Raw genomic sequence first — 27,606 nt, 5'->3', positions numbered from 1 at the left:
TAAGTGCTGAGGTAAGTATGATAAGAACAAGTTCTTCTTGTGTACTGTGAACAGAGTGTAAATTACTACAATCTCAACAGAAGAGGATTTGGCAAAATCTACTGAAATTACAGATGTTCATAGTCTCTGACCCAGCAATTCCACTAGAAGGAATTTTTGCTATTGCCCAGTATCCATGATTACATTGTACACAGTTATGCAGTCTCTGCAGTACTTTGTTTAAAAGAAAGAAAGAAAAAAAGAAAGAAAGAAAGAAAGAAAGAAAGAAAGAAAGAAAGAAAGAAAGAAAGAAAGAAAGAAAGAAAAAGAAAGGAAGGAAGGAAGGAAGGAAGGAAGGAAGGAAGGAAGGAAGGAAGGAAGGGGAGAAAAATGGGGTGGGTGCCTGGGTGGCTCAGCCGGTTAAGTGTCCAAACTCTTGATTTTGGCTCAGGTCATAACATCAAGCCCAGCGCTGGGATTCCCGCTGGGCTCCCTCTGCCCCTCACCCACATGTGCACTCTCTCTCTTTAAAAAAGAAAAAAAGGAGACTGAACAGAGAGAGAAGTCAACTTGAGAAGAAGTGTTGGTGAAAATGAAAAGGAACTGGATCTTTCATACGTTGCTTGTGGGAATGTAAAAATGGTACAGCCACTATGAAAAAGTTTGGTGGTTCCTCAAAAAGTTAAACACAGAATCATTATTTGACCCATCAATGCCACTCCTAGTATATCCCCGCAAAACTGAAAAGAGATAAAACAGATACTTGTACAACCATGTTCGTAGCAGCACTACTCACAACATTCGAAAGGTAGAAACAACACAAATGTCCAAAAACTGGAAGGACCAACATGAGCAATCTCAATCTCTCTTTCTCTTTCTCTCTCTCTCTCTCTCTCTCTCACACACACACACAGAGGAGTTATTATTCAGCCACAAATAGCACTGAAGTACTAATACAGGCTGCAATACTGATGCACCTGAAAAATATTATGCCAAGAAAGAAACAAGACTCAAAAGGTCATACACTGTGTGATTATTATAGTTATGTAAAATATACAGAATAAGAAAATCCATAAAGACAAAAAGCAGACTGCTGCTTGCCAAGGGCTGGAGGAGAAAGACTAGAAGGCAGAATGTACAGATTCTGTTTATGAAACCATACTTTAAGTTACATAATAAAAATGTTTTGGGAATTAACAGATGTGGTAACTGTGTAACAGGTGAAAAGTAGAAAATGTCACTGAACTGTGTATCTTAAGTTCATTAAAATGTTATACTATACGAATTTTACCTCAATTTTAAGAAAAAGAGTAAAATATCCTGTCCTTCCTTCACAAACTGCACTTTACAGTAATGGAACAGTTGATAAGGAACTGGTTCTCTTTATAGAAATAATCCTGCTAATACCTAATGACAGAATACCACAATTTACTCAACCACTAAATAATGGTCCAGATACCCGTCAAGAGCTGTCAATATCACAAAAAAAAAAAAAAAAAAAAAAAAAAAAGCAAATATATGCCTCATGAAGAAAGTATACAACACTATGAAGTATTTTTATAACTGCCCCCACAATAAACTGAGTATGATCAAGCCTCTGAATACATCTAACTACTAATGTACAGAAAATATGGAGCAAAGTAACATGTTCGCACACATAAACACACACCCCCCAATTGAGAGGCAATCAATGAATTGTACTGTGGGAAACAATACAAGGCAAATGTCCTAGATTTTTCCATAAGTAAAGTGACAATGGAATTGGGGGAGGGGGAGTGGTACAAAGAGACCTAAGAAACGTATAAACAATTACAATGTATGCACCTTATGGATCCAGCTTATGGACCTTATTTGGATACTGATTCATTCAAATATAAAAAGAAAACATTTAGGGAGACAATCAGGGAAATCTGAACAAGGACTGAATAGTTGATGGCTTTAAGAAATCCTTGTCAATTTTTTAAGTGTGTGATAATATATTGTGCATTTTTAAAAACATCCGTGTGCTAGTGATGCTCACAAAATTCAAAATAATCAGAATGGCATAGGGAAGGGTTAAGATGTAACAAGACTAGCCACGACTGATCACTGCTAAAGCCAGGTACCTGGGGATTCTCTCTACTTTTATGTATGCTCAATGTTTTGCCTAATAAAATAGTATAAAATAGGTATATTTTCTAAAATATACCTGTAAAATTTTACCTTAATGTACTTAATACTTATATTTAATACCTAATACTAATGTTATTATAAAATAATAAAATATTAATATTATACTGTTGATATTAATATTAATAACTAATACTTAATATCTCTGATGTCCATCCCCTCATTTTTACCCTCCTATTACTGCTATCTTCAACCTTTCCTTCATCACCAATCTGTCTCTTAAACTTACTGCAATTAAGCAGTTTCATCTCTGTAGGGTTTAGATTCTAAAACAAAAAATAAGCATAACCAAAACTGTCCTTGAAAAATCCCTTAAAATTCCAATTTTGAGCACATTACCCTGTCAGATTTTGTAAGTTCTTCTCATTTTTCTGTAAGGCAGTATCCATCAATAAGCCTCAATTTATTCTGAAATTTCTTCAAGAATGTAGTAACAAACAATCCAATTAAAAATGGGCAGAAAACGCGGACATTCCTCCAAAGAAGACATACAGATGGCCAACCGACACAAGAAAAGATGATTAACATCACTAATCATCAGGGAAATACAAATCAAAACCACAACAACATTTCACCTCACACATGTCAAAATGGCTAAAATCAAAAACACAAAAACAACAAGTGTTAGTGAGGATGTAAAAAAAAAAGGGAACTCCTGTGTACTGTTAGTGAAAATGCAAACTGGTGTTGCCACTATGGAAAACAGTATAGAGATTCCACAAAAAATTAGAAATAGAGGGGGCCTGGGTGGCTCAGTGGGTTAAAGCCTCTGCTTTCGGCTCAGGTCATGATCCCAGAGTCCTGGGATCGAGCCCAGCATGGGGTTCTCTGCTCAGCAGGGAGCCTGCCTCCTCCTCTCTCTCTGCCTGCTTCTCTGCCTCCTTGTGATCCCTGTCTGTCAAATAAATAAATAAATTCTTAAAAAAAAAAAAATTAGAAATAGAACTGCCATATGATAGAGTGGTATCTATTCACACTATTGGAATACAGAAAATACTAATTTGGAAAGATATATGCACCCTTATATTTATTGCAGCATTATTTGCAACAGCCAAATTATGGAAGCTCCCCGAGTGTCCACCAATAGACGAATGGATAAAGATATGGGGGCACCTGCTGGCTCAGTCAGAAAAGCATGCAACTCTTGATCTTGGAGTTATGAGTTCAAGTCTCATGTTGGGTATAGAGATTACCTAAATTAAGTAAACTTAAAAAAAAAAAAAATATATATATATATATATATATTACATACACACACACAAACACACAGGAATATTACTCAGCCATTAAAAGAAATGAAAACTTGCCACTTGCAAAAACATGAATGGATCCAGTTATTATAATGCTAAATGCAGTAAGTCAGTCAGAGAAAGACAAATACCTATTATTTCATTCATATTTGGAATTTAAGGAATAAAAAAAACGAACAAAGAAAAAAAGACAAATCAAGAAACAGACTCAACTACAGAGAACAAACTGTTGGTGGGGTGAGGGATGTGTGAAATAGGTGAAGGAGATGAAGAGTAACACTTACCCTGATGAGAACTGAGTAATATACAGAATTGCTGAATCATCATATTGTACACCTGAAGCTAATATAACGATGTATGTTAACTATACTGGAATTAAAATTTTTTTAGTTTTAACAAAAACAAAAGAATGTAAGTAAGTAACATCACCACCTCTTGCCTGGGCCCCTCAATAATATATTTTACATCTTTGTCAATGATAGCTGGGAAAGCCTTAAAATCATTCACAAGGATTTCCGTACAGGTTTGTCTAGAACATATACTCGGTGAGGAAAACAGCCAACTGAATTACCTCAACAATTTTTTTTTCTGAATCTCCTCCCACCCCCAGGCTATATAGCTGATTTCAAGTATGTTAAATGCACTTATGATCCAGCTCTACTGTTCTTTTTTACAGCTGGTCTGGTCTCATATCCTTCTAATCCATTCACCACGATGCTGTTGCCAGAGAGTGACCTTTCTAAAACAGAAATCTCGTGTTATTCCTCACCTTCAACGGCTCCCCATAATCAACAGGATCAAGTCCTTAGTACAGAAAAGCCAAGAGGGGTAGGGTAAGAAGGAAGGGACACAAAGCAGATGAGGACGGGGGAGGGGAAGTAATGACAACTTTGCCTATATCGTTAGTTTCACCTCTCAGAAGGCCTGCCATTCAAACTTTATAGTCTAATTCCAAATTATTTTCAATCTTTGATATACTTGTGTCTTTTATCATTTGCTTCTCCTTCTGCCTGTAATAACCCAACCCCACTTCTCACACACGAACCTGTTAAGCTTTTTAAGTATTTACTTACCTTAACAACCGAGAACTATATACAGCAGATGAGACTGAGAAAATTAGAAGCTGCATTGAGAAACTGCTCATCCTGATTACCAAGAAAAGAAAACCTAAACTAAAACTTGTAACATATTTCCCAGCATGAAAAAGGGGTGTCAGATATTAAAAAATTGTTATTACAAAAAAAAAAAAAAAAGAAAGAAAGAAAAAAGAACAGTTACTATCAATATTGTACCATCAGGTACACTGGTTTTTGTTTTTGTTTTTTTTAACTAGTCTAGAAATATAATTAGCATTTCAATAGGAAAATGCATTCCAGGTTCCAAAATAATTTGCAAATCAATTTTGGAACACAGTTTGGTCAGAATATTTTAAATACACATCAAATTTAGACTCTAACAAAGATAGCATTTCAAATCAGTGAAGAAAGATGAACTGTTCAATAAATGGTGATGGGACAAATGGTAGCATTTTAGCATCTAGGAAAAAATAAAGTTGGATCCATACCTCACACTGTATTACCTGGATACATTCCAAATGTATCAAAGATTAAACTGTAAAAAAAAAAAGAAACCATAAAAACACTAGAGGAAAATGTGAAAGAATTCCTTTACTAACTTTGGAGTAGGGAAGGCCTTTCTAACTAATGGTTCAAAATGAAAGACAAGATTAATAAATTCACCTAAATAAAAATAAAAAACTTCTGCATGGTAAAAAGCCCCATAAGCAAAGACTAAACTGGGGGGTAGGGGGAGACTAGCCCAACTCCTATCACAAAAGCCTAGTGAATGAGGGGCACCTATGAAAGCTCCAACAAATCAAAAAGAAAATGATCAACAACCAAAGAGAAAAAACATATTAATAGACCAGAAAGAGAAAAATACAACTTGTCTTTAAAAATATAAGATGTTCAGCTTCACTCACAATGAGAGAAATGCAAAATAACTGCTCTGAGATACCAATTCTCACCTACTGAATTACCAACGGATATGGAGAATAAGTTTTTCATTCATTGTGCCAAAAACAGAAATTGGTACAATCAATGGGGAAAACAATTGGGAAATAGCTAGCAAATTAACTACAAACTTTGACCCAACAGTTCCACCCTGGGAATTAATAATCCTACTGATGTACATATGTATGACATGTATATAAGCATTAGTTATAAAAGCAGAAGATCAAAAAGTTTATCAACAGGTGACTGATTACATAAAAAAAGAGAGCTTTATACTGGTAATAAATTGTTCAGTGGAAAAATTAAGATGCAAAAGAGTATGTATAATATACATCCACCCGCATAAAAATTAAGAGAAAATATTTCTTTATTCATATTTATTTGCATATAAAAAAAAACCCTAGAAGGATATACAAATAAGTAATAACAGCAACTGTATCAACAGCAGGAAAGTTGTTGAGAAACTAGGCAGAGGGTCAAAGCAACAAGAGCAAGGGTTTCTCTAATATTTTTTAAAATTTTGTACAATGTGACTGTATAACAGTCTAAACATTACAATTGTATATAAATAAATTTATGTAGAGCTAGGCAAAAACATTTTATTTTTCCCTTTTATTTACTCATGTCATTCTTCTTTTCCATGCCAAAAATGCTTTAGAGGTGGCTGCCCAAAATGAAAGTGTACTCACAGGAGTTACAACCTCTACTTTATAAGTTTCTTCATCAGTTAATTTTCATAGTATGCCGAAGTTTGATAAATTCATGACTACATATTTAAGAATGGTACAGAGTTATAAAGAAATATGGATTTCTCAGAGGAAGGTAACTAAAACTGGAGATGTAAATGAAATATACACGAGGGTCCTCAGGAAAGCACACCAAAATTTTAAGACAGAAGTCAGCATTTCTCTATATTCAAGCAACAAAAATCCTCAGGGTGTTAATATTAACATTCACTAGAAGTATCACCTGTCCAGCAATACAAAAAAGGGAAAAAGGGTCTAAAACATCAGAGTTAAGCTCTAACAATCAAAAAAAAGTAGCTTATTTTTCCAAAAATAATTTCTACTATAAGAAAATTATACCTATTAAAAAAATTAATGTTTTAATTAGAAGTATGTGGCCCATTCTACATTAAAAAAAACGTTTAGAGTCACCTGATGGCTCAGTCGGTTAAGAGTCCAGCTCTCAATTTCAGCTCAGTTTCAAGATCTCAGGGTCATGAGATCAAGCCCGGATTCTGGCTCTGTGCTAGGTGTGGAGCCCTCTCTCTCTCTCTCCCACTACACCCCAACTCGCACTCTCTCTCTCTCTCAAAAACAAAAAGCTTGAACGTTTGTCCATGAAGTAGCAATGAAGATTCATAAATTACATCCTTTACTATCAAAAATATGTGAGCAGTAAACATTTAATTTGATATAATAATATGAACTACCAGATATTTTTAAATACTCTCCACTCTAGTTTTCAATAAAAAAATTTTTAGAAGTCTCTGTACTTACCCCCATTATCTGTTCTTTTTAAAGCTCCATCCTTATGAGGACACAGTTCACATCTCTATTTTTAAAAAAGAAAGAAAACAAATATTTTACAGATTACCAAAATGTAACATCTTCCCTATAACCTCAAAACTATTAAAATTTGGTAGCAGGGGCACCTGGGTGGCTCCCGTCAATTAAGCATCTGCCTTCAGCTCAGGTCATGACCTGGGATGGAGTCCCACATCGAGCTCCCTGCTCAGCATGGAGTCTGCTTCTCCCTCTCCCTCTGCCCTTCACCCCTACTCATGCTTGCTCTTTCTCTCACAAAAATAAGTAAATAAAATCTCTTAAAAAAAAAAAAAGAAAGAAAGGTAGAGCTAGTACAACTATTTCTTTTCACTACTGATAGGAGACAGATACAATTATAAAAATAATAAACAGCATAGTTCCAATGATACTGTCTTACTATGAAGAATATGTTCCTAGAGGTCACACCTGAGTATTTATTATTATTTATTATGCTCTCCAAAGAGGTTTTGCAGCATAAAATATAGTAATATAAACAAATTACGAAGGAAAGTAAGAGAAGAAAATTAAGATAAAATAGTGAATAAAGGGGCGCTTGGGTGGCTCAGTGGGTTAAAGCCTCTGCTTTCGGCTCAGGTCATGATCTCAGGGTCCTGGGATCGAGCCCCACATCGGGCTCTCTGCTCAGCAAGGAGCCTACTTTCCTTCCTCTCTCTCTGCCTGCCTCTCTGCCTACTTGTGATCTCTGTCTGTCAAATAAATTAACAAAAAAATAAATAAAAAATGAATAAGCATAAGCCATTAGATCCTGTATTTGTTTTCCAGTATTTCACTCTCCCGATTTTCCTCTAACCTCTTTGGCAACGCATTTCTGATCACTATGTCTAAACTTTAAATGAGCTAGTTCCTCAGGGCTCCACCTTAAGATGCCTTCTCATTGCATCTTAAACACTACACAATCTCCTACTTTCCATAAATCTGTTACCAACTAAATTACAAGTGTGCCAATGACTCTAAAATTTTACCTCCTATTCAGCTCTATATTTGGATCCATATATAAAACATTCAGAATTGAAATGGTACTTTAAGCACCATCCTCAATCTGTGGCAATGATTGTTCTTCCTACAGTATTCCCTATCTTTTTTTTTTAAGTTAATTAACTTTTTCTAATAATCTCAACACCAAACATGGGGCCTGAACTCAAAACCCCACAATCGAGAATCGCATGCTCTTTTGACTGAGCCAACCAAATGCCCTTTCCTTATCTTTGTAATGATACACCCAACCACCTACTGCCAATACAAGACACCCAGACATCATCTTTTGACAGCTTCACCCTACTCTCTAACTAATACTTAACGAAACAGTACATTTTGCCAATTCATCCTCCTGAGTACTGGTGAGATTTGACTACCTTTCTCCATGTACACTACTATTAGCCCACTGCAAGCCAAAATCACGTTTCATCAGGAGCACTTCAGGGATGCCCACTCAGTTGTCTCCCCATACTTACTCTTACCTATACTACCAATCCAGAGTGAACTTCAACAAAAATGTAGGTCCAAGTATACGACTACACCACTTAATAAACATTTTAATGGTCTCCCTACATGATCTAGCCCCTACTTACTTCCACAATCTTCTCTTTCCAACATCTCACTGTCTAGGCAATACTGCCTTTTCCTCTTTCACTTCTTGTTTCCTTTTAAATAAACTCTATGCCCAACATGGGTCTTGAACTCATGTTCAAGTCACATGCTCTATTGACTGAGTCATCCAGGTGCCCCTCTTCCTTCACTTCTATAAATACTCCAAAGTTCATTCTTGCTTCACCCCTTAAATGTGTTGTTTTTACTTTCTACCCATAATGCCTGTCCTAGACCCCAACCCTTTTTCACAGCTAGATAACTTCTATTCATTTTTTACCACTAATTCAGTAAGACTTGTCTTGTAAAGCTTGTCATTTTTTTTTTTTTTTTTTTGAACTAATCTCTACACCCAGTGTGGACTCTTGGCTTCAGCTCAGGTTATGATCTCATGGTCATGAGATCAAGCCCTGTGCTGGGCTCCATGCTCAGCACTGAGCGTGCGTAAGATTCTCCCTCCTACTCTCTCTGCCCCACCCTCCACTCATGCGTGCTCTTTCTCTTTCTCTCTTGCAAAAATGAAAATAAAATTGTAAGAACTGTATAAAAAAGAAGGGCACCTGAGTGGTTCAGTCAAGCATCTGCCTTCAGCTCAGGTCCCGATCCCAGGCTCAGGTTTCCTGTTCAGCAGGGAGTCTGCTTCTCCCTCTCCCTCTGCCCATTCCCTCTGCTTGTGCTCTCTCTCTCAAATAAATCTTTTTTTAAAAAATGCATTAAAAGTCTAACTGTATAACCATGAGAGAAATAATGGTATATTCACATAAATTTATGGAGAAAAATAAACCCTAAGATACACAAAATATGATTAACAGGACTATGGTGAAGATGGTAAGATTATGAGTTTATTTCTTTATTCTAAAATACTGTTTTATAATTTAAAGTTTTGTACAGATACACTACTACATGTCATGTCTTCCTACTAAAAACAAAAATAGGGGCGCCTGGGTGGCTCAGTGGGTAGGGCCTCTGCCTTTGGCTTAGGTCGTGATCTCGGGGTCCTGGGACTGAGCCAGGGCTCTCTGACCAGAAGAGAGCCTACTCCCCACCCCCGTCTGCCTCTCTGCCTACTTCTGATCTCTCTGTCAAATAAATAAATAAAATCTTAAAAAAAAAAATAAAATAAATTGATAATATGAGACATCAGAGAAAAAAAAGTACAGGAAAAGAATGTCAAATTATAGTTAAAAGATTATACCATAACTCAGGAAGGATCTGGTATCAGGGACCCTGAACCAGAGAGACTCCAGATCTTATAGTAAACCAATTCAAACTGAAAAGTCTTAATTTTTTTTATTTAAATTCAATTAACATACAGTGTATTATTAGCAGGCTCTCCACTGAGCAGGGAGCCCAACACAGGACTCAATCCCAGGACCCTGGGATCATGACCTGACCTGAAGGCAGATACTTCACCAACTGAGCCACCCAGGTGCCCTTGATTAAGAGTCTTTTTTTTTTTTTAATAAGACTTTTATTTATTTATTTGACAGACAGAGATCACAAGTAGGCAGAGAGGCAGGCAGAGAGAGAGAGGAGGAAGCAGGCTCCCTGCTTGAGCAGAGAGCCAGATGCGGGCCTCGATCCCAGGACTCTGAGATCATGACCTGAGCCGAAGGCAGAGGCTTTAACCCAATGAGCCACCCAGGCGCCTCAAGAGTCTCTTATAATAAATTTGTCCGCCTCTCTGATTTCATCTTGTCCCCATGATCCTCTGTTTTGTCAAACTGAAAAGTTTTATAAGGCAGGATGCAGTCAAACATGTTATTATGACAATTCCACAGATTCATTATGATTTTAGTAAGAAGCAGTGTTAAAAGGTACAAGTAGGGGTTGGGGCAGAGGAAAAAAATAAAAATTTCCTGTGAAAAGGAACACAGATTATAAGGAAATCAAACAAGCAAGCAAGCACGCATTGAAGATCTCATATTTTACAAAGAAAAAAAAAAGAAAGCCCAAACAAGTGCAAGTCATAAAAGATGGCTCTTTCTTCACTACATCATGTAGCACAGTAAGAAATGATGCAACTATTTTCCATCTTTAGAATGTAGAGATTAATTTCCAAATACTTTTTCTACTTTATCAAATTCTTTTGCCAAAAGATAAAACCCACTACAATTCACTAAACAAGTTCACCCAAAATACTGACCCTCTGGGAGGCTGTGGTTATGTAACAACAGTCCAATATACTGGTCTACCCAGTCTGTGATTACCATCATATTACAAGATACAGCAAGGAAATAACTGGAAATACTACTATATAGTGGAAAGAAAAAATAAAATGATAAAAGAATAAGGTTTTAGGTTTGATCCTCCTCATAATAAAAGACATAATTGTGGGCATAAGGCAGTATTTATACAATAAAATATTTACCATCATCATTTTTTAGAAAGATTTTATTTATTCGAAAGAGAGAGAGAGTGCACACGCACAAGCAGGGGGAAAGGCAGAGGGAGAAGCAGACTCCCCGTCGAGCAAGGAGCCAGGGCCCAATCCTAGAACCCTGATATCATGACCTGAGCCAAAGCTAGATGCTTTAACTAACTGAGCCACTTAGGCACTCCTCTCTTTTTTTAAGATTTTATTTTTGAGGGGCGCCTGGGTGGCTCAGTGGGTTAAGCCTCTGCCTTCGGCTCAGGTCATGATCTCAGGGTCCTGGGATCAAGCCCTACGTCGGGCTCTCTGCTCAGCGGGGAGTTTGTTTCCCCCTCTCCCTCTCCTCTGCCTGCCTCTCTGCCTACTTGTGATCTCTGTCTGCCAAAAAAAGATTTTACTTTTGAGGTGTCTGGGTGGCTCAGTTGGTTAAGCATCTAACACCTGATATTGGCTCAGGTCACGATCTCAGGGTCATGAGATCAAGCCCCTTATCAGGCTCCATGCTGTGCGTGGAGCCTGCTTAAGATTCTCTCCCTCTCTCACAAGGGGAGGCAGGGCAAGGTGCGGGGGGGTCTTCTTTTTGGGCATCTGGGTGGTTCAGTCAGATGCTTCAGGATGTGATCCTAGGGTCCTAGGATCAAGCCCCATGTGAGGATCCCTGTTGGCAGGGAGTCTGCTTGTCATTCTCCCTGTCCCCTTCCCTCTCTGCCTCTGCCCCTACCCCCACTTGAGCTCACTTTCTCTCTCAAATAAATAAAATCTTTAAAAAAAAAAAAAAGGAAAATAAAATATTTTTTAGTAATCTCCACATCCAACACGGGGCTCAAACTCACAACCCCAAGATCAAGAGTCACATGGGTTAGGGTTAGGGTTAGGGAATGAACAGATCTAAAATAACCTATCTTTTCTTTTACAAAGACTTACGGCTACTACAGTAGAAATGAACACCTCTTAGTACCAAGGCTGTGGTCTCCAAACAGCATTTCCCAAAGTCACCAGGACTCCTGAGAGATGTATATGATCCCTGTCTAGGTCAAGCAAGCTCGAGATAACTTGTTCTATAAAATAGGAAGGAAGCTATAAAAGACTATTTTATTCATGTCAAAAGAACTCATCAGCCAACCTAAAGAGGTTCCTAGGCCAAAGATTAAATCACTTAAGGCCAGGGCCCCTGGGTGGCTCAGTCAGTTCAGCAACTGCCCTTGGCTCGGGTCATGATACCAGGGTCCTGGGATCAAGATCCACATCAGGCTCCCTGCTCAATGGAGAGTCTGCTTCTTCCTCTCCTTCCCACTCATGCCTTCTCTTGCTATTTCTGTCCCTCTCAAACAAATAAATAAAATTTTTTAAAAATGAGAAATAACTTAAGGCCAAAAAAGATAATAACTGCAATGAACTAAAACATACCAAATTTTGTAAATATTATAATAAGCGGATAAGAATAAATAAATCAATAAAGGATAAAGTTTTAAGTTTGATCTTCCTTATGTGACAGATACAACTGTGGCATAAAGTATCTGCAGGATAAAACATTTACCATCATCATTTCTTTTTTTCTTAAAATGAATTTCCAAAACAGTTAAGTAAGCTTATAAAAGACAAACCCTTACAACACAAGTAAGCAGCCAGATTTTGGTTTCTCACCTGTAGTCAAAACCTGGAAGGGACTAGCACAGTAAGTTTTCTTTTAAAAAAAAAAAAAAAAAAGATTTTAGGGGCGCCTGGGTGGCTCAGGTCATGATCCCAAGGTCCTGGGATCGAGCCCTGCATCGGGCTCTCTGCTCAGCAGGGAGCCTACTTCCTCCTCCCTCTTTCTCTGCCTGCCTCTCTGCCTACTTGTGATCTCTATCTGTCAAATAAAATAAAAAAGATTTTATTTATTTTTTTGACAGAAAAAGACAGAGCAGAAGCAGGGGGAGAGGGAGAGAGAAAAGCAGGCTTCCCACTGAGGAGGGAGCCCCATGCAGGGCTCAATCCTAGGACTGGGATCATGACCTGAGCCAAAGGAAGCCGCTTAAGAGACTGAGCCACCCATGTACCCAAAGTCTCCCATTTTTTAAAAAACTTTCAGCCTGAAGACAAGCCACGATCAGCTGATAGAGGCTCATACAGTCTTAGTATCTGAAGAACTAGAATATAAAGTTCAGAGCAACAGGGAAAGTAAGGTCTGAATCCATACAAAGAGAGAACCAAGAGGGGAGCCCCAAATTTTTATGTAAAGAATCTGCCCAACTCAGGGCGCCTGGGTGGCTCGGTGGGTTAAGCCTCTGCCTTCGGCTCAGGTCATGATCCCAGGGTCCAGGATGGAGCCCTACATTGGGCTCTATGCTCAGGAGGGAGCCTGCTTCCCTACCTCTCTTTTTGCCTGCCTCTCTGCCTACTTGTGATCTCTGTCAAACAAACAAACAAACAAATAAATAAATAAATAAATGAATGAATGAATGAATGAATGAATGAATCTGCCCAACTCTCTCACTAAACCTTGGAACATCCATGCACAGAACAAGCTAGAGCCTAACTAAGGAAAAAAGAAATAAAATTAGATTTTAGCAATTCTCAAAATACATAATGGTGTGAGTCCAACCAAATCAATTGTCTGAGAAAAACAGTTATCAATTTCTTCAAAGGAATATAACAGAATCCAGAACTCTCCACATACAACATTCACAATGTTTAGAAAACAATCCAAGTGGTGCACCTGGGTGCTCAGTCAGTTAAGAGTCTGACTTCGGCTCAGGTCACGGTCTTGGGTCCTGGGACAGAGCCCACATCAGACCTCCTGCTCAGCAGGCAGTCTGTTTCTCCCACTGCCCCTACCCCTCATGCTAGCTTATTTTCTCTCTCAAATGAATAAAATCCTTAAAGAAAAAAAAAATAAAGAAAGAGAACAATCCAAGTTACCTGATCTAGTAAGAAGTAGACTGCTAACCATGCTTAAGACAATCAATGAAAGTCAACCAAACCTAAGATGACCGAAACACTGGAATCAGGCTTTTAATAACTACTGTAACTGACTTTTAAGAGAAAATAAAAATGTACCTATATTAAGTGAAACAGGAAATCTCAGCAAAGTAAAAGACACTATAAAAAAGAAATAGGGGTACTTGAGTGGCTAAGTCAGTTAAGCATCCAACTCTTGATCTCAGCTCAGGTCTTGATCTCAGAGTCGTGAAATGGAGCCCCAACTAATGCTGGGCATGGAGCATACATAAGATTATCTCTCCCTCTGCCCCTCCCCCACCTCTTCCTCGCCCCCCCCCCAAAATATATGTGTATACAAATACACACACACATGAAATGAAACATTTACTGGACAGCTTAACAACAAAATCAAGATGACGAAGGAAAAATATCAGTGATTCTGAAGCTACATTATCTCTAATCTTTAATCTGAAAAAAGGAAAATAGTGGGAAAAAAAATGAACAAGCCTTCACCTATGGAAGAGTGTCAAGAAATCGAACATGTATAATTGATGGTGTGGAAAACTGGTGAGGAGGAAGAGAATATGGAATATGGGAATATGGCAAGAAGTCAGTCCTGAAAAACACTGAATAAAATTTTGATTTGAGGGCGCCTGGGTGGCTCAGTGGGTTAAGCCGCTGCCTTCAGCTCAGGTCATGATCTCAGGGTCCTGGGATCAAGTCCCGCATCGGGCTCTCTGCTCGGCAGGGAGCCTGCTTTCTCCTCTCTCTCTCTCTGCCTGCCTCTCTGCCTACTTGTGATCTCTCTCTGTCAAATAAATAAATAAAATCTTTAAAAAAAAATTTTTTTATTTGAAAACAGAGAACTTTATAGATTCAAAAAAGCTCAGTGAGCCCCAAGTACCCAAACTGCTTGCTGAAAAGAAAACAGAGGCAAGAATGTCATCAAGGAGCCAAAAGAAAAGGACACATCAAATAAACGGGAACAGTTTTTTAAAAAATGGCTGAATTCTCATCATAAAATAAGGAAGTCAAAAGAGAGTGACACAAAATCTTCAAAGTACTTCAAAAAAAACAACTGTAGTTCAACCCAGAATTCTACATCCAACTAATATGTCCCTCAAAAATTAAGGTGAGGGGGGCGCCTGGGTGGCTCAGTGGGTTAAGCCTCTGCCTTTGGCTCAGGCCATGATCTCAGGGTTCTGGGATCGAGCCCCACATCAGGATCCCTCCTTGGCGGGGAGCCTGCTCCCCGCCCCCCACCTGACTCTCTGCATACTTTTGATCTCTGCCTGTCAAATAAATAAATAAAATATTTTTTTAAAAAAATTAAGGTGAGGGACACCTGGGTGGCTCAGTCGGTTGGGCATCTGCCTTCGGCTCAGGTCATGAGCCCAGAGTCCTGAGATCGAGTCCTACATCAGGCTCCTTGCTCAGCAGGGAGCCTGCTTCTCCCTCTACCTGCCACTCCCCCTACTTGGTACACTCACTCATTCTCTCTCTCTCTCTCTCTCTCTCTCTCTGACAAGTAAATAAATAAATATTTAAAAAAAAAAAAAGAAAAGGAAGGTAAACAGGTATTTTCACACAAAAGGCAGCAAACAGAATTTATCACCAGAAGGCATGGACTACAACAAAGGCTAACAGAAATTCTTCATAATGAAGGAAAATGGTACTAAAATGGAAATGCAAATCCTGAGGAAGCAAAGAACAGGACCACAAATGATGAATATCTGGAAAACACAGAAGAATTTTAGCCTTACATTCTTTTTTTTTTTTTTAAGATTTTATTTATTTGAGAGAGAGCGCATGAGAGTAGAGAGGTCAGACTTCCTGCTGAGCAGGAAGCCTGATGTGGGACTCGATCCCAGGACTTCAGGATCATGACCTGAGCCAAAGGCAGCTGCTCAACCAACTGAGCAACCCAGGGACCCTAGTCTTAAATTCTTAAAAATACAAATGATTATTGAAAGCAAAAATTATAATATTGTTTTCTGCGGTTTATAAGCGAGATCTAATACATATGACAATAGCATAACTGAGCAAACAGAGCTTATGTCAAAGAATCTCTATGACTCCAAGATGTCCATACATTTACAAAGGGGTATAATATTAACGGTAAGGGGTATTCTATATAGAAAATAAGAAGGTAAGGAAATATATTGAAATTACTAGTAAAATTCTAAGAAATGAACACAAAGAGAAACAGCTTTACAAAATTCATGTATTAAAAATTCTACCCAACAAAAACTTAAGTTGGACCCCTTATTTATATCATACATAAAAGTAACTCAAAATGGATCATATACTTGTAAGATCATATACTTGTAAGATCTTATAATATAAGAGCTAACACTACAGAACTCTTAAAATGAAATTTCATGACCTAGGAGTGAAGAGTGATTTCCCAGATACAAGTGAAAAGCTGGTCCTTTGGAAAAATAAAGTTGATAAACCTCTAGCAAAATGGATATAAAACATACACATAAATTACCAGTATGAACAGAAAATGAAGAATTATCACTACAGAACCCACAGATAGTAATAGAACAAAAGACTACTGACTTTATGTTAATGACTTTAGCAACTTAGATAAAATAGAAAAATTCCTGGAAAAACACAACTTACCAAAAAACTGATGATATGAAACAAAACTCTATAGAGCCCTTTAAGCTGAATTCATTCTAAATAATCCTTCCGCAAAATAAAAATCTACGCTCTGACTTCTTCACTGGTACATTCCTTCAAACACCAAGGAACAAACAGCATCAACTTCACACAAACACTTCCAGAATATAAAGAATACTTCTCAAATTATTTTCTAAGCTCAGCATGAATAATACTAACAAACATACCTAATGATATTAATAATACCAATAATACCAAAACCTGAACAGAAAATACAAAAAAAGAAAATTATAGACTTAAAAGTCTATAAATAAGGGATGTACATAGATGCAAAAATATTTAATAAAACATCAGCAATTTCAATACAGCAATATATAGAAAGGATAATACACCGTAACCAAGTAAAATTTATCCCAACTATACAAGATTGAGGGGTACCTGGAAGGCTCAGTCAGTTAATCGTGTGCCTTCAGCTCAGGTCATGATCCCAGGGCCCTGGGATCCAGCCCGGCATCAGGCCCCTGCTCAGGGAAAGCCTGCTTCCTCCCTCTCCCACTCCCCCTGCCTGTGCTCTGTCAAATAAATAAATAAATAAATAAATAAATAAGCTCTTAAGAGAGAAAAAAAGAATACAAGATTGTTATAACATTTGAAAATAAAACAATTAAATTCACTGTATTAATTATATAGAAATATAAAATCATCTTGATAGATATGGAAAAAAACATTAGACAAAACTCAATATCCATTCATGCTATAAATTGTCAGAAAACCAGGAAAAGATTTTACATAACCTGTTTATTAATCATATCTTTTCATTCCATACTTTTGATACTTTGGGCCTTGGTGACGTGACCCTAGAAGAACAGCCCTTCTCAGTGCTATCTAATTCCTAAAGATAGCTAACATTGCTCCAGGTGGCTTTCATATGCAAACCAACCAATGCAGAGCCCATAGCCCCAAACATCTATATTTTGTACTCTGGCCACAATATTCCCCTACCCTAATCACCCCCAAGGGTAAGTACCAGACAACTACGGACAGCCCCTAAGCCCCAGACCCTTGAAATTATTCAAACTAGACCAATCCTAAACCTGGTCATCATTCCTTGACTATTCCTTTCCATGGAAACCAAAATGAAGATCTTGCTTGCCTTCATTCTCATAATTTACAAATTTATAATTTTTTTTAAAGACTACTTATTTAACAGAGATCACAAGTAGGCAGAGAGGCAGGCAGAGAAAGAGAAAGGAAGAAGCAAATTCCCCACTGAGCAGAGCCCAATGCAGGGCTGGATCCCAGTACCCTGGGATCACAACCCGAGCTGAAGGTAGAGGCTTTAACCCACTGAGCCACCTAGGCACCCCACAGCTTTATAATTGTTTTTTAAAGATTTTATTTATTTATTTGACAAGAGATCACAAGTAGGCAGAGGCAGGCAGAGAGAGAGGGGGAAGCAGGCTCCCCACTAAGCAGAGAGCCTGATGCGGGGCTTGATCCCAGGACCCTGAGATCATGACCTAAGGCGAAGGCTGAGGCTTTAACCCACTGAGCCTCCCAGGCACCCCACCTTTATCATTTTTAATGGGAGTCCTCTCCTGATCTGTCAGCCTTGCTGCCATACTTAGATAATAATAAAACCTACATTTTTAAACAGCCTGATAAAGGTCATAAATAAAAAGCCTACAGATGACAGACATCATAATTAATGGTATGAAGCTAAATGCCTTCCCTAAAGAATGGAAACAAGACTTAGGTAAATGTAATAATTAATTAATTAATTAATTAATTAATAAAAAGAATGCAAAGAGGTAAAAATTATAACATGATCATCTCCTACAAATATCTGATTTACCTACCAAAAATATTCATAGAATTAATGAGTTACGTAAGGTTGTGATGAGACAAAGTCAATATACATAAGTCAATTCTATTTCCATATGCTAAGAACAAATAATTAGGAAACTGAATTATTTTCTTTTTTTTTTTTAGGTTTTATTTATTCATTTAACAGAGAGGGAGAGTACAATCAGGGAGAGCAGCAGGCAGAGTGGGAGGGAGAAGCAAGCTCTCTGAGCCAGGAGCCAGATGTGGGACTCAAACCCTGAGCCCAAGGCAGCCGCTTAACAAACTGAGCCACCCAGGTGTCCCAGGAAACTGAATTCTTAAAATACCACTTACAGTAGCATCAAATAACAGGAAAATTCTAAAAAACATTTTTTAAACAAAAGACACACAAGACCAAAGCCTGAAAACTAGAAAATATTGCTGAGAAAACAAAGATGACCTAAAGAAATGGAGATAATACAATGTTAATGGAAAGGAAGACTCAATACTGTTAACATGTCAATTCTCCTCAAACCAATCTATAGATTAAAAGTAAAGGTTATCATAATTCCATCAACCTTTTTGAAGTGATGGAAAAGCTAGTATTTTTTTTTTAATTTTAATTTATTTATTTGAGAGAGCGAGAGTGTGTGCAAGGCCAGAGGGAGAAGGAAAAGCAGACTCTCCACTAAGCAGAAAAAGCCAGGTATGGGGCTTGATTCCATGACCTCGAGATCCTGACCTGAACTGAAGGCAGATGCTTAACCAACTGAGTCACCCAAGCGCCCCTGTTAAAGCTAATACTGAAATTTATATGGAAATGCTAAAAACTTCAAGTATACAGAGCAATCTTGAAAAGGATGAAAAAGGTTACTAGACTTACGAATTGGACTTCAGGAGTTACTATAAAATACAAATAATCAAATTAGTATTGTAATGATATAAGGATAGGCAAATAGATCAATGGAACAGAATGAATATTCCTGAAATAGAGCCCACTTATGCAGCCAAGTGCTGTTTCACCAAAACAAGTCAGTGAGGAATGGAGACTCTTTTCAACAAATGATGCAGGAACAACTGGATATCCAGATACAAAAACAAAAACACCTACAAAAGTTAATTTGAGATTCATTAGAGACCTAAACATAAATCACCAAAAGCAAAGGAAACTACATTCAGGATTTCAGGGTTAGGCAAAGTGTCTTAGCACAAACACAGTACACAATAAAGACAAAAGAAAAAACTGACAAAATTAGACTTCATCAGACTTACATATTTCTGCTCATTAAAAGCACAGTTAAGGGGCACCTGGGTGACTCAGTGGGTTAAAGCCTCTGCCTTAGGCTCAGGTCATGATCCCAGGGTCCTGGGATCGAGACCCGCATAGGGCTCTCTGCTCAGCAGGGAGCCTGCTTTCTCCTCTCTTTCTGCCTGCTTCTCTGCCTACTTGTGATCTCTGTCTGTCAAATAAATAAATAAAATTTAAAAAAAAAAAAAAAACAGTCTTAGAGAAACTTTTTACAAAGCATTTATCTAACAAAGGACTAGTATCTAGGACATAAAAGGACCTTCTGCAATTAAAAAAAAAAGACAAGGAATAAAGAAAGAGAAAAAGGAGCAAAGGAAGGGAAAGGGCTAAAGGTCTGAGCAGACTCTTCCCAAAAGAAAAGACACGAATGGGGGACACCCAGGTGGCTCAGTTGGTTAAGCGGCTGCACTGAGCTTGGGTCATGATTCCAGGGTCCAGGATTGAGTCCCGCAGCAGGCTCTTGCTCAGCAGGAGCCTGCTTCTCCTCTGCCTCTGCCTGCCTCTCTGCCTGCTTTGCTCTCTGACAAATAAAGAAAATCTTTTAAAAAATAAGCAAATGGTCAATAAGCAAATTAAAATGTGCTCTACATTACTAGTCAGTATGAAAATGTACAATAAAGGCACAATAATACCACTTCTACTTAAGGTTAAGTAAAAGGGGCCAGATTCTACTTTCTGCATGAAATAACAAAAACCTAACAAAATCTATGAAACAAAAGCCCACAAGATTTTGGAGAAGTAATAAAAGATAATAACTGTGGGAAACAAGAAACAACAGAGGCCAAACATTTGCCCAGCTTACTGCCTTGAGAGTTTCCAAGCCATGGAACAGGGAGAAGTAACCCAGGCAGAGCATGTGGTCTCCCCAAATTGAAGACAGAGCTGGGAGTCCAAGGAAGCCAAGTTGGCTACAGGTCACAAGGGAGACCAACACTGAGTAGAGCTGAAGAGAGAGAAAAATGAAGAGATCTGCAGAGGCTTATTTTAGAAAATGTTGAGCAAGAAATCAGCACTTGCATGTGAGAGAACTACTGAAGGCCAGGGAGAGAACCACCAGACTCAGAAGTAACAGCACCAGAACTCACACAAGGATGCAAATAAAGCTTATTCCCAAAAGCCAGCATTTAAAAAAACAAACAAACAAACAACAACAAAAAAAAACAATAATTAATACTGTATCAGAGTACTAAGAAGGATTATGCCTCAGAAAGAGATAAAAGTTAACCCTACACTAAACAGAGCTCTGGTCTATCCAAACAAATCATAAAAGCAAGATCCAAAAGGGACAAACTTTTCTAATAACTTAACCATATCACAGAACAAAGTATAAAAGTATTTTAAGGCATACTAAAATAGAGACATAACAAGATAAAATTCACAATGACTAAAAATCAATACAAACTTAAAAGACATAAATAGAAGGAACAAATTACACCCAACAATGAAACAAAAACCAGTCAGTCACACCAATCTTGAAATGGCAGGTAACAGAATCAGAACACAAATCCTATAAAACAATTACAGTGAATACATTCCATACATTCAAAAATCTGAAAAAAACATTAAATATTGTTAAGTAGAAATATGAAAAAATTTTTTTAAACTTTAAACTTCTAGAAATGAAAACTACAAGGTCAAAGATGAAAAACATACCATGAGATTTACAGCATAAGAACTCGAGTTAATAGCTACTAACCAAAATAAAACACACAGAGAAACTACTTTAAAAAATGAAAAGAGGGGGCGCCTGGGTGGCTCAGTGGTTAAGCTGCTGCCTTCGGCTCAGGTCATGATCTCAGGGTCCTGGGATCGAGTCCCACATCGGGCTCTCTGCTCAGCAGGGAGCCTGCTTCCTCCTCTCTCTCTCTCTGCCTGCCTCTCTGCCTACTTGTGATTTCTCTCTGTCAAATAAATAAATAAATTCTTTAAAAAAAAAAAAAAATGAAAAGAGAATGGGGCACTTAGCTGACTCAGTCAATATAGTATGTGACTTTTGATCTCAGGGTCATCCATTTCAGCATACAGTTTACTTAAAAAAAAAACTAATACAGTATAAATCAGCTTTAAGGCAACTTCAAAAGCCAAATATATTTGTATTTGGAGCCACTGAAGAACAGATAATAGAGGGGAAAAAAATTGAAAATCGGAAAAAATGTTAACAATTGGCCACATTTCATGATATCATAAACACATAGAACAAAGCACCTTTTTTTTTACTAAAGATTTTATTTATTAATTTGACAGAGAGAAATCACAAGTAGATGGAGAGGCAGCCAGATAGAGAGAGAGATAGGGAAGCAGGCTCCCTGCCGAGCAGAGAGCCCGATGCGGGACCTGATCCCAGGACCCTGAGATCATGACCTGAGCTGAAGGCAGCGGCTTAACCCACTGAGCCACCCAGGCGCCCCAACAAAGCACCTTTTAAATAAACACCGAGCAATGAAACATTAAAAAATGAAAACTGTGAAAAAAAAAATGTAAACTGTGTCAACTATACCCAAAGAAAGAAATGTAAACTAAAACATATGATTAAATTGCAAAAATCAGAGAAAAAAAATTCTTTAATAAAACAGCCAGAGGGCGCCTGGGTGGCTCAGTGGGTTAAGCCGCTGCCTTCGGCTCAGGTCATGATCTCGGGGTCCTGGGATCGAGTCCTGCATCGGGCTCTCTGCTCAGCAGGGAGCCTGCTTCCTTCTCTCTCTCTGCCTGCCTCTCCATCTACTTGTGATTTCTCTCTGTCAAATAAATAAATAAAATCTTAAAAAAATAATAATAATAAAAAATTAAAAAAAAAAAATAAAACAGCCAGAAAAAATTACATCACAGAGAATGAAAAGAAAGTTAAAGTGGTTATATTAATATCACAGAAAGTAGATTTAAAAATCAGTATTATCGGGGCACCTGGATGGCTCAGTGGGTTAAAGCCTCTGCCTTCGGCTCGGGCCATGATTCCAGGGTCCTGGGATAGAGCCCCACATCAGGCTCTCTGCTCAGCAGGGAGCCTGCTTCCTCCTCTCTCTCTCTCTGCCTGCCTCTCTGCCTACTTGTGATCTGTATCTGTCAAATAAGTAAATAAAATCTTTATATAAAAATAAAAATAAAATAAAAATAAAAATCAGTATTATCAAGAAAAATGAGCATCAGGGTGCCTGGGTGGCCCAGTCGGTTAAGTTTTTGCCTTCAGTTCAGGTAATGATCCCACGGTCCAGGAACTGAGCCCCACATCGGGCTCCCTGCTCAGTGGGGAGTCTATTTCTGTTTCTCCCCGGCCTCTCTCCCTGTTCATGCTCTTTTTCTCTCTCTCTCCAAAAAAAAAAAAAAAAAAAAGATCATTTCACAAGAATTTAATGCAGGTGAATTTTATTTGTATTTTTTTGAAGATTTTATTTGTTGTCAGAGAGAGCTCAAGCTGCGGGAGTCACAAAGAGAGGGAGAAGCAGGCTTCCAGCTGAGCAAAAAGCCCGATGCAGGACTTGATCCAAAGACACTAGGATCACGACCTGAGCCGAAGGCAATGCTTAACCAACTGAACCACCCAAGCATCCCTCCACCATGTATTTAAGAGTTTAATACATATTCTTCTCAAAATATTACAAAAATACAAAAACAAATTAAGAGGAAGGAAAATTCCCATAGAATTCCAAAATTCTATGAGGCCAGCATTACTGATACCAAAACCAGATAAAGACACTGCAAGACAAAGACAAGCCACTATCTCTAGTGAATATTAAAGCAAAAACCCTCAACAAAATATTAGTAAACTGAATCCAACAATACATTAAAAAGAAGCATTCACCATGACCAAGTGGGATTTACTCCTGGGATGCAAGTATAGTTCAGTATTTACTAATAAATCAATGTGATATATCATATTAACAGGAGAAAGGATTAACAACAACATGACTATCTCAACAGATGCAGAGAAAGCACTGGACAAAGTACAATATCCGTTCATGATAAAATCCCTCAACAAAGTCGTTGTTCAGGGAACAAATTTCAGCATTATGAAGGCCATATATGGCAAAACCATAGCTGACATCATAGCCAATAGTGAAATACTGAGAGCTTTTCCTATAAGATCACAGACTGAAACAAGTATGCTTACTGTAACCACTTTTATTCAATATATTATCAGAACTCCTGGCTGCAAGTAATCAGACAAGAAAAAGAAATAAAGGGTGCTTGGGTGGCTCACTCAATTAGTGGCTGCCTTTGGCTCAAGTCCTGATCCCAGCATCCTGGGATCAGTCCCACATCTGGCTCCTTGCTCAGCAGGGAGCCTACTTCTCCCTCTGCCTGCTGCTCCCCACTGCTTGTGTACTCTGGCGCTCTTACTCTCTCTCTCTGACAAACATAATCTTTAAAAAAAAGAAGAAGAAGAAGAAGAAGAAGAGGGCACCTGGGTGGCTCAATCCTTAAGCATCTGGCTTCAGCTCAGGTCATGATCCCAGGGTCCTGGGATAGAGCCCCACATCAGACTCCCTGCTCTGCAGGAAGCCTGCTTCTCCCTCTTCTAGTCCCCCTGCTTGTGTTCCCTCTCTCGCTGTGTCTCTCTCTCAAATCAATCAATAAAATCTTTAAAGAAGAAGAAGAAGAGAAAAAGAGAGAGAAAGAAAGAAAGAAAAAGAGAAAAAGAGAAAGCACCTCAGGGCACTTAGGTGGCTCAGTTGGTTAAGCATCTGCCTTTGATTCAGGTCATGACAGCAGAGCCGTGCGATCAAGCTGAGTGAGGCTCCCTACTCAGAGGGAACTGTGACTTCTCCCTGCCCCTCTGCTCCTCAACCAGCTCACACACGAGCTAGCTCTCTCTCTCTCTCTCTCGCTCATTCACTCTCTCAAATAAATAAATGTTTTAAAAAAGAAATAAAAAGCATCCAAATTGGTAAGGAAGAAGTAGAAGTGTCACTAAGAAAACTTTCTAAAGACTCTACCATAAAACTGTAAGAACTGATAAATTTGGTAAATAAGATTAAAAATTACTATCTAGAACAATAGTTGCATTTCTATACATTAGTAATAAAGAAGCAGAAAGAGAAATTTTAAAAAATAATCCCTTTTACAATTACACCAAAAATAAAATACCTAGGAATAAACTTAATGAAGGAGGTCAAAGAGTTGTACTTTAAAAACAGTAAAACACTGATTAAAGAAATTGAAAACATAAAAAAATGGAAAGATATTCCATGCTCAAAGAATGGAAGAACCAATATTGTTAAAATATCCACACTATCCACAACAGCAAGCTATACTCCCTGACAAAATACCAACATTTTTCACATAACTACAATAAAACTAAAATCTGTATGGAACCACAAAAGACTCCAAATGGCCAAAGTAATCTTGAGAGGGAAAAAAAAAAACCAAAGCTGAAGGTTATCTATCACAATCCCAGACTTCAAGATATACAATGCTGTAATAATCAAAACAGTATGGTATTGGCACAAAAACAGACACATATATCAGTGGAACAGAAGAAAGAGCTCAAAAATAACCCAAGCTTTTATGGTCTATCAATCTACAACAAAAGATGTAAGAATATACAATGGGGAAAGACAAATGGTGCTGGGGAAACTGGACAGCTACCTGCAAAAAAACAAAACTGACCTCTTTCTTAGTCACACACAAAAATAAACTCAAAATGGATTAAAGACCTAAACGCGAGACCTAAAACCAGAAAACTCTTCAAAAAAAACACTGGCAGTTAATATCTTTGACATCAGCCATAGAAACATTGTTTTAGATATGTCTCCTCGGGCAAAAAAAAAAAAAAAAAAAAAGCAAATCTAAATAAAAATAAAATAAAAACAAAAATAAACGTTGGGACAACAAAATAAAATGCTTTTGCACAGCTAAGGATAACCTCAACTAAACAAAAAGGCAACCCACTGAATGGGAGAAAATATTTGCAAATGATATATCTGATAAGGGGTTAACATCTAAAATATATAAAGAACTTATACAACTCAACACCAAAAACAACTGATTAGAAGGGGGAAGAAGCCCTGAATGGTCATTTCTCCAAAGGAGACATACAGATGGATGACAAACACATGAAAAGATACTGAGCATCATTCACCATCACGGAAATGCAAATCAAAACCACAAGGAGAGAGATATCATCTCACACCTGTCAGAATGGCTAAAATCAAAAACACAAGAAAGAAGAATTGGTTAAGATGAGTAGGGAAATAAAACCTCATACACTGTTGTTGGGAAGGCAAACTGATGCAGCCACTATGGAAAACAGTATGAAGGCCTCAAAAAGTATTATACCGATCGGTTATTCCACTTCTGGGTATTTACCCAAATAAAATAAAAACACTAATTCAAAAAGATACGTGAAACAAAAAAGATATATGCACCTCTATGTTTACAGCAGCATTATTTACCATACCTAAGATATGTAAGTAACCCACGTGTCCACAGATAGATGAATGGATAAAGGGGTGTGTGTGTGTGTGTGTGTGTGTGTAATGAAGTATTACTCAGCCATTAAAAAAAAGAATGAACTCTTTCCATTTGCAACAACAAGAAAGAACATACAGAGTATAATGCTAACTAAAATAAGTACTAGGAAACAGAAATACTATGATTTTGCTTTCATGCAGAATCTAAAACAAAAGAATGAACAAACAAAGAAGAAACAGATCCATAAAACAGAACCACAGAAAACTGGCAGTTGCCAAGGGGGTGGAGGGATGAGTAAAAAGATTAAGGAGATTAATAGTAAGGGGGATTAAAAGTACATTTATCAGGGCGCCTAGGTGACTCAATCAGTTAAGCCTCTGCCTTAGGCTCAGGTCACAATCCCAGAGTACTGGGATTCAACCCCACATTGGGCTCCAGTCCACTTCTCCTCGCTCTGCCTCTCTCCCTGACTGCTCTCTCTGTTGCTCTCTCAAATAAATACATAAAAATCTTTTAAAAAAAGAAGTACACGTATCTTCTTTTTTTTTAATTTTTTATTTTTTATAAACATATATTTTTATCCCCAGGGGTACAAGTCTGTGAATCACCAGGTTTACACACTTCACAGCACTCACCAAAGCACATACCCTCCCCAATGTCCATAATCCCACCCCCTTCTCTCAAACCCCCTCCCCCCAGCAACCCTCAGTTTGTTTTGTGAGATTAAGAGTCACTTATGGTTTGTCTCCCTCCCAATCCCATCTTGTTTCATTGATTCTTCTCCTACCCACTTAAGCCCCCATGCTGCATCACCACTTCCTCATATCAGGGAGATCATATGATAGCTTTTTAAGATTTTTATTTGAGAAGCAGAAGGAGAGAGAGAAAAAGAGAGGAAGAGCACAACAGCAGGGAGAGAGAAAAGCATATCTCCCAATGAGCATGGAACCCGACGCAGGACTCCTTAGCTCAAGGCAGATGCTTAACTGACTGAGCTACTCAGTACCCACAAAGGTACACTTATCTTGATGAGCACTCAGGAATGTACAGAACTGTTGAATTACACTGTACACCTGAAACTTGCATAACACCGTATGTTAACGATACTTCAATAAAAATTTAGAAGTAAAAATCAATATTATCAGGAAAAAAGAGGCTCACGTTACATACATAAAGGTTTAACTCATTAAGAAAACACATAAATCCTGGGGCACCTGGGTGGCTCAGTGGGTTAAAGCCTCTGCCTTTGGCTCGGATCATGGTCCCAAGTCCTGGGATGGAGCCCCGCATCGGGCTCTCTGCTCAGTGGGGAGCCGGCTTCCTCCTCTCTCTCTCTCTCTGCCTGCCTCTCTGCCTACTTGTGATCTCTGTATGTCAAATAAATAAATAAAATCTTAAAAAAAAAAAAAAAAGAAAACATAAATCCTCAACATTATTCACCTCATAACACCTTCAGAACACATGAAGCAATAGTAACAGAACTACAAAAAGAAATGGGAAAACCCAAAACTTTATTTGGAAATTTCAATAAACTTCTTGTCAATTCACAGAACCAGTAAACAGAAAATCAGTA

General features: G+C 38.0%; 1 protein-coding gene across 28 annotated transcripts in view; it reads right to left on the bottom strand.

Moving 5' to 3' along the window:
- The window catches only part of MLLT10 (MLLT10 histone lysine methyltransferase DOT1L cofactor), a 236,449-nt gene that overhangs the window by 166,984 nt on the left and 41,859 nt on the right, over window positions 1-27,606 (bottom strand). For 25 of the 28 annotated variants that reach the window (XM_082742092.1, XM_082742114.1, XM_082742116.1 and 22 more), the window contains one exon: window positions 6,913-6,967. In XM_082742092.1, coding sequence (XP_082598218.1) covers window positions 6,913-6,967 — 55 coding nt within the window. Of the gene's footprint in view, window positions 1-3,167; window positions 4,926-4,962; window positions 5,010-6,912; window positions 6,968-27,606 lie in introns of those variants that run through there. The other 3 variants (XM_082742097.1, XM_082742098.1, XM_082742096.1) reach the window with 2 other exon arrangements.

Source organism: Mustela nivalis (genome assembly GCF_964662115.1).
Source record: "Mustela nivalis genome assembly, chromosome: 7".
In the NCBI taxonomy this organism is placed as follows: Eukaryota; Metazoa; Chordata; class Mammalia; order Carnivora; family Mustelidae; genus Mustela; species Mustela nivalis.
This window is presented reverse-complemented; position numbering and strand designations above follow the sequence as displayed.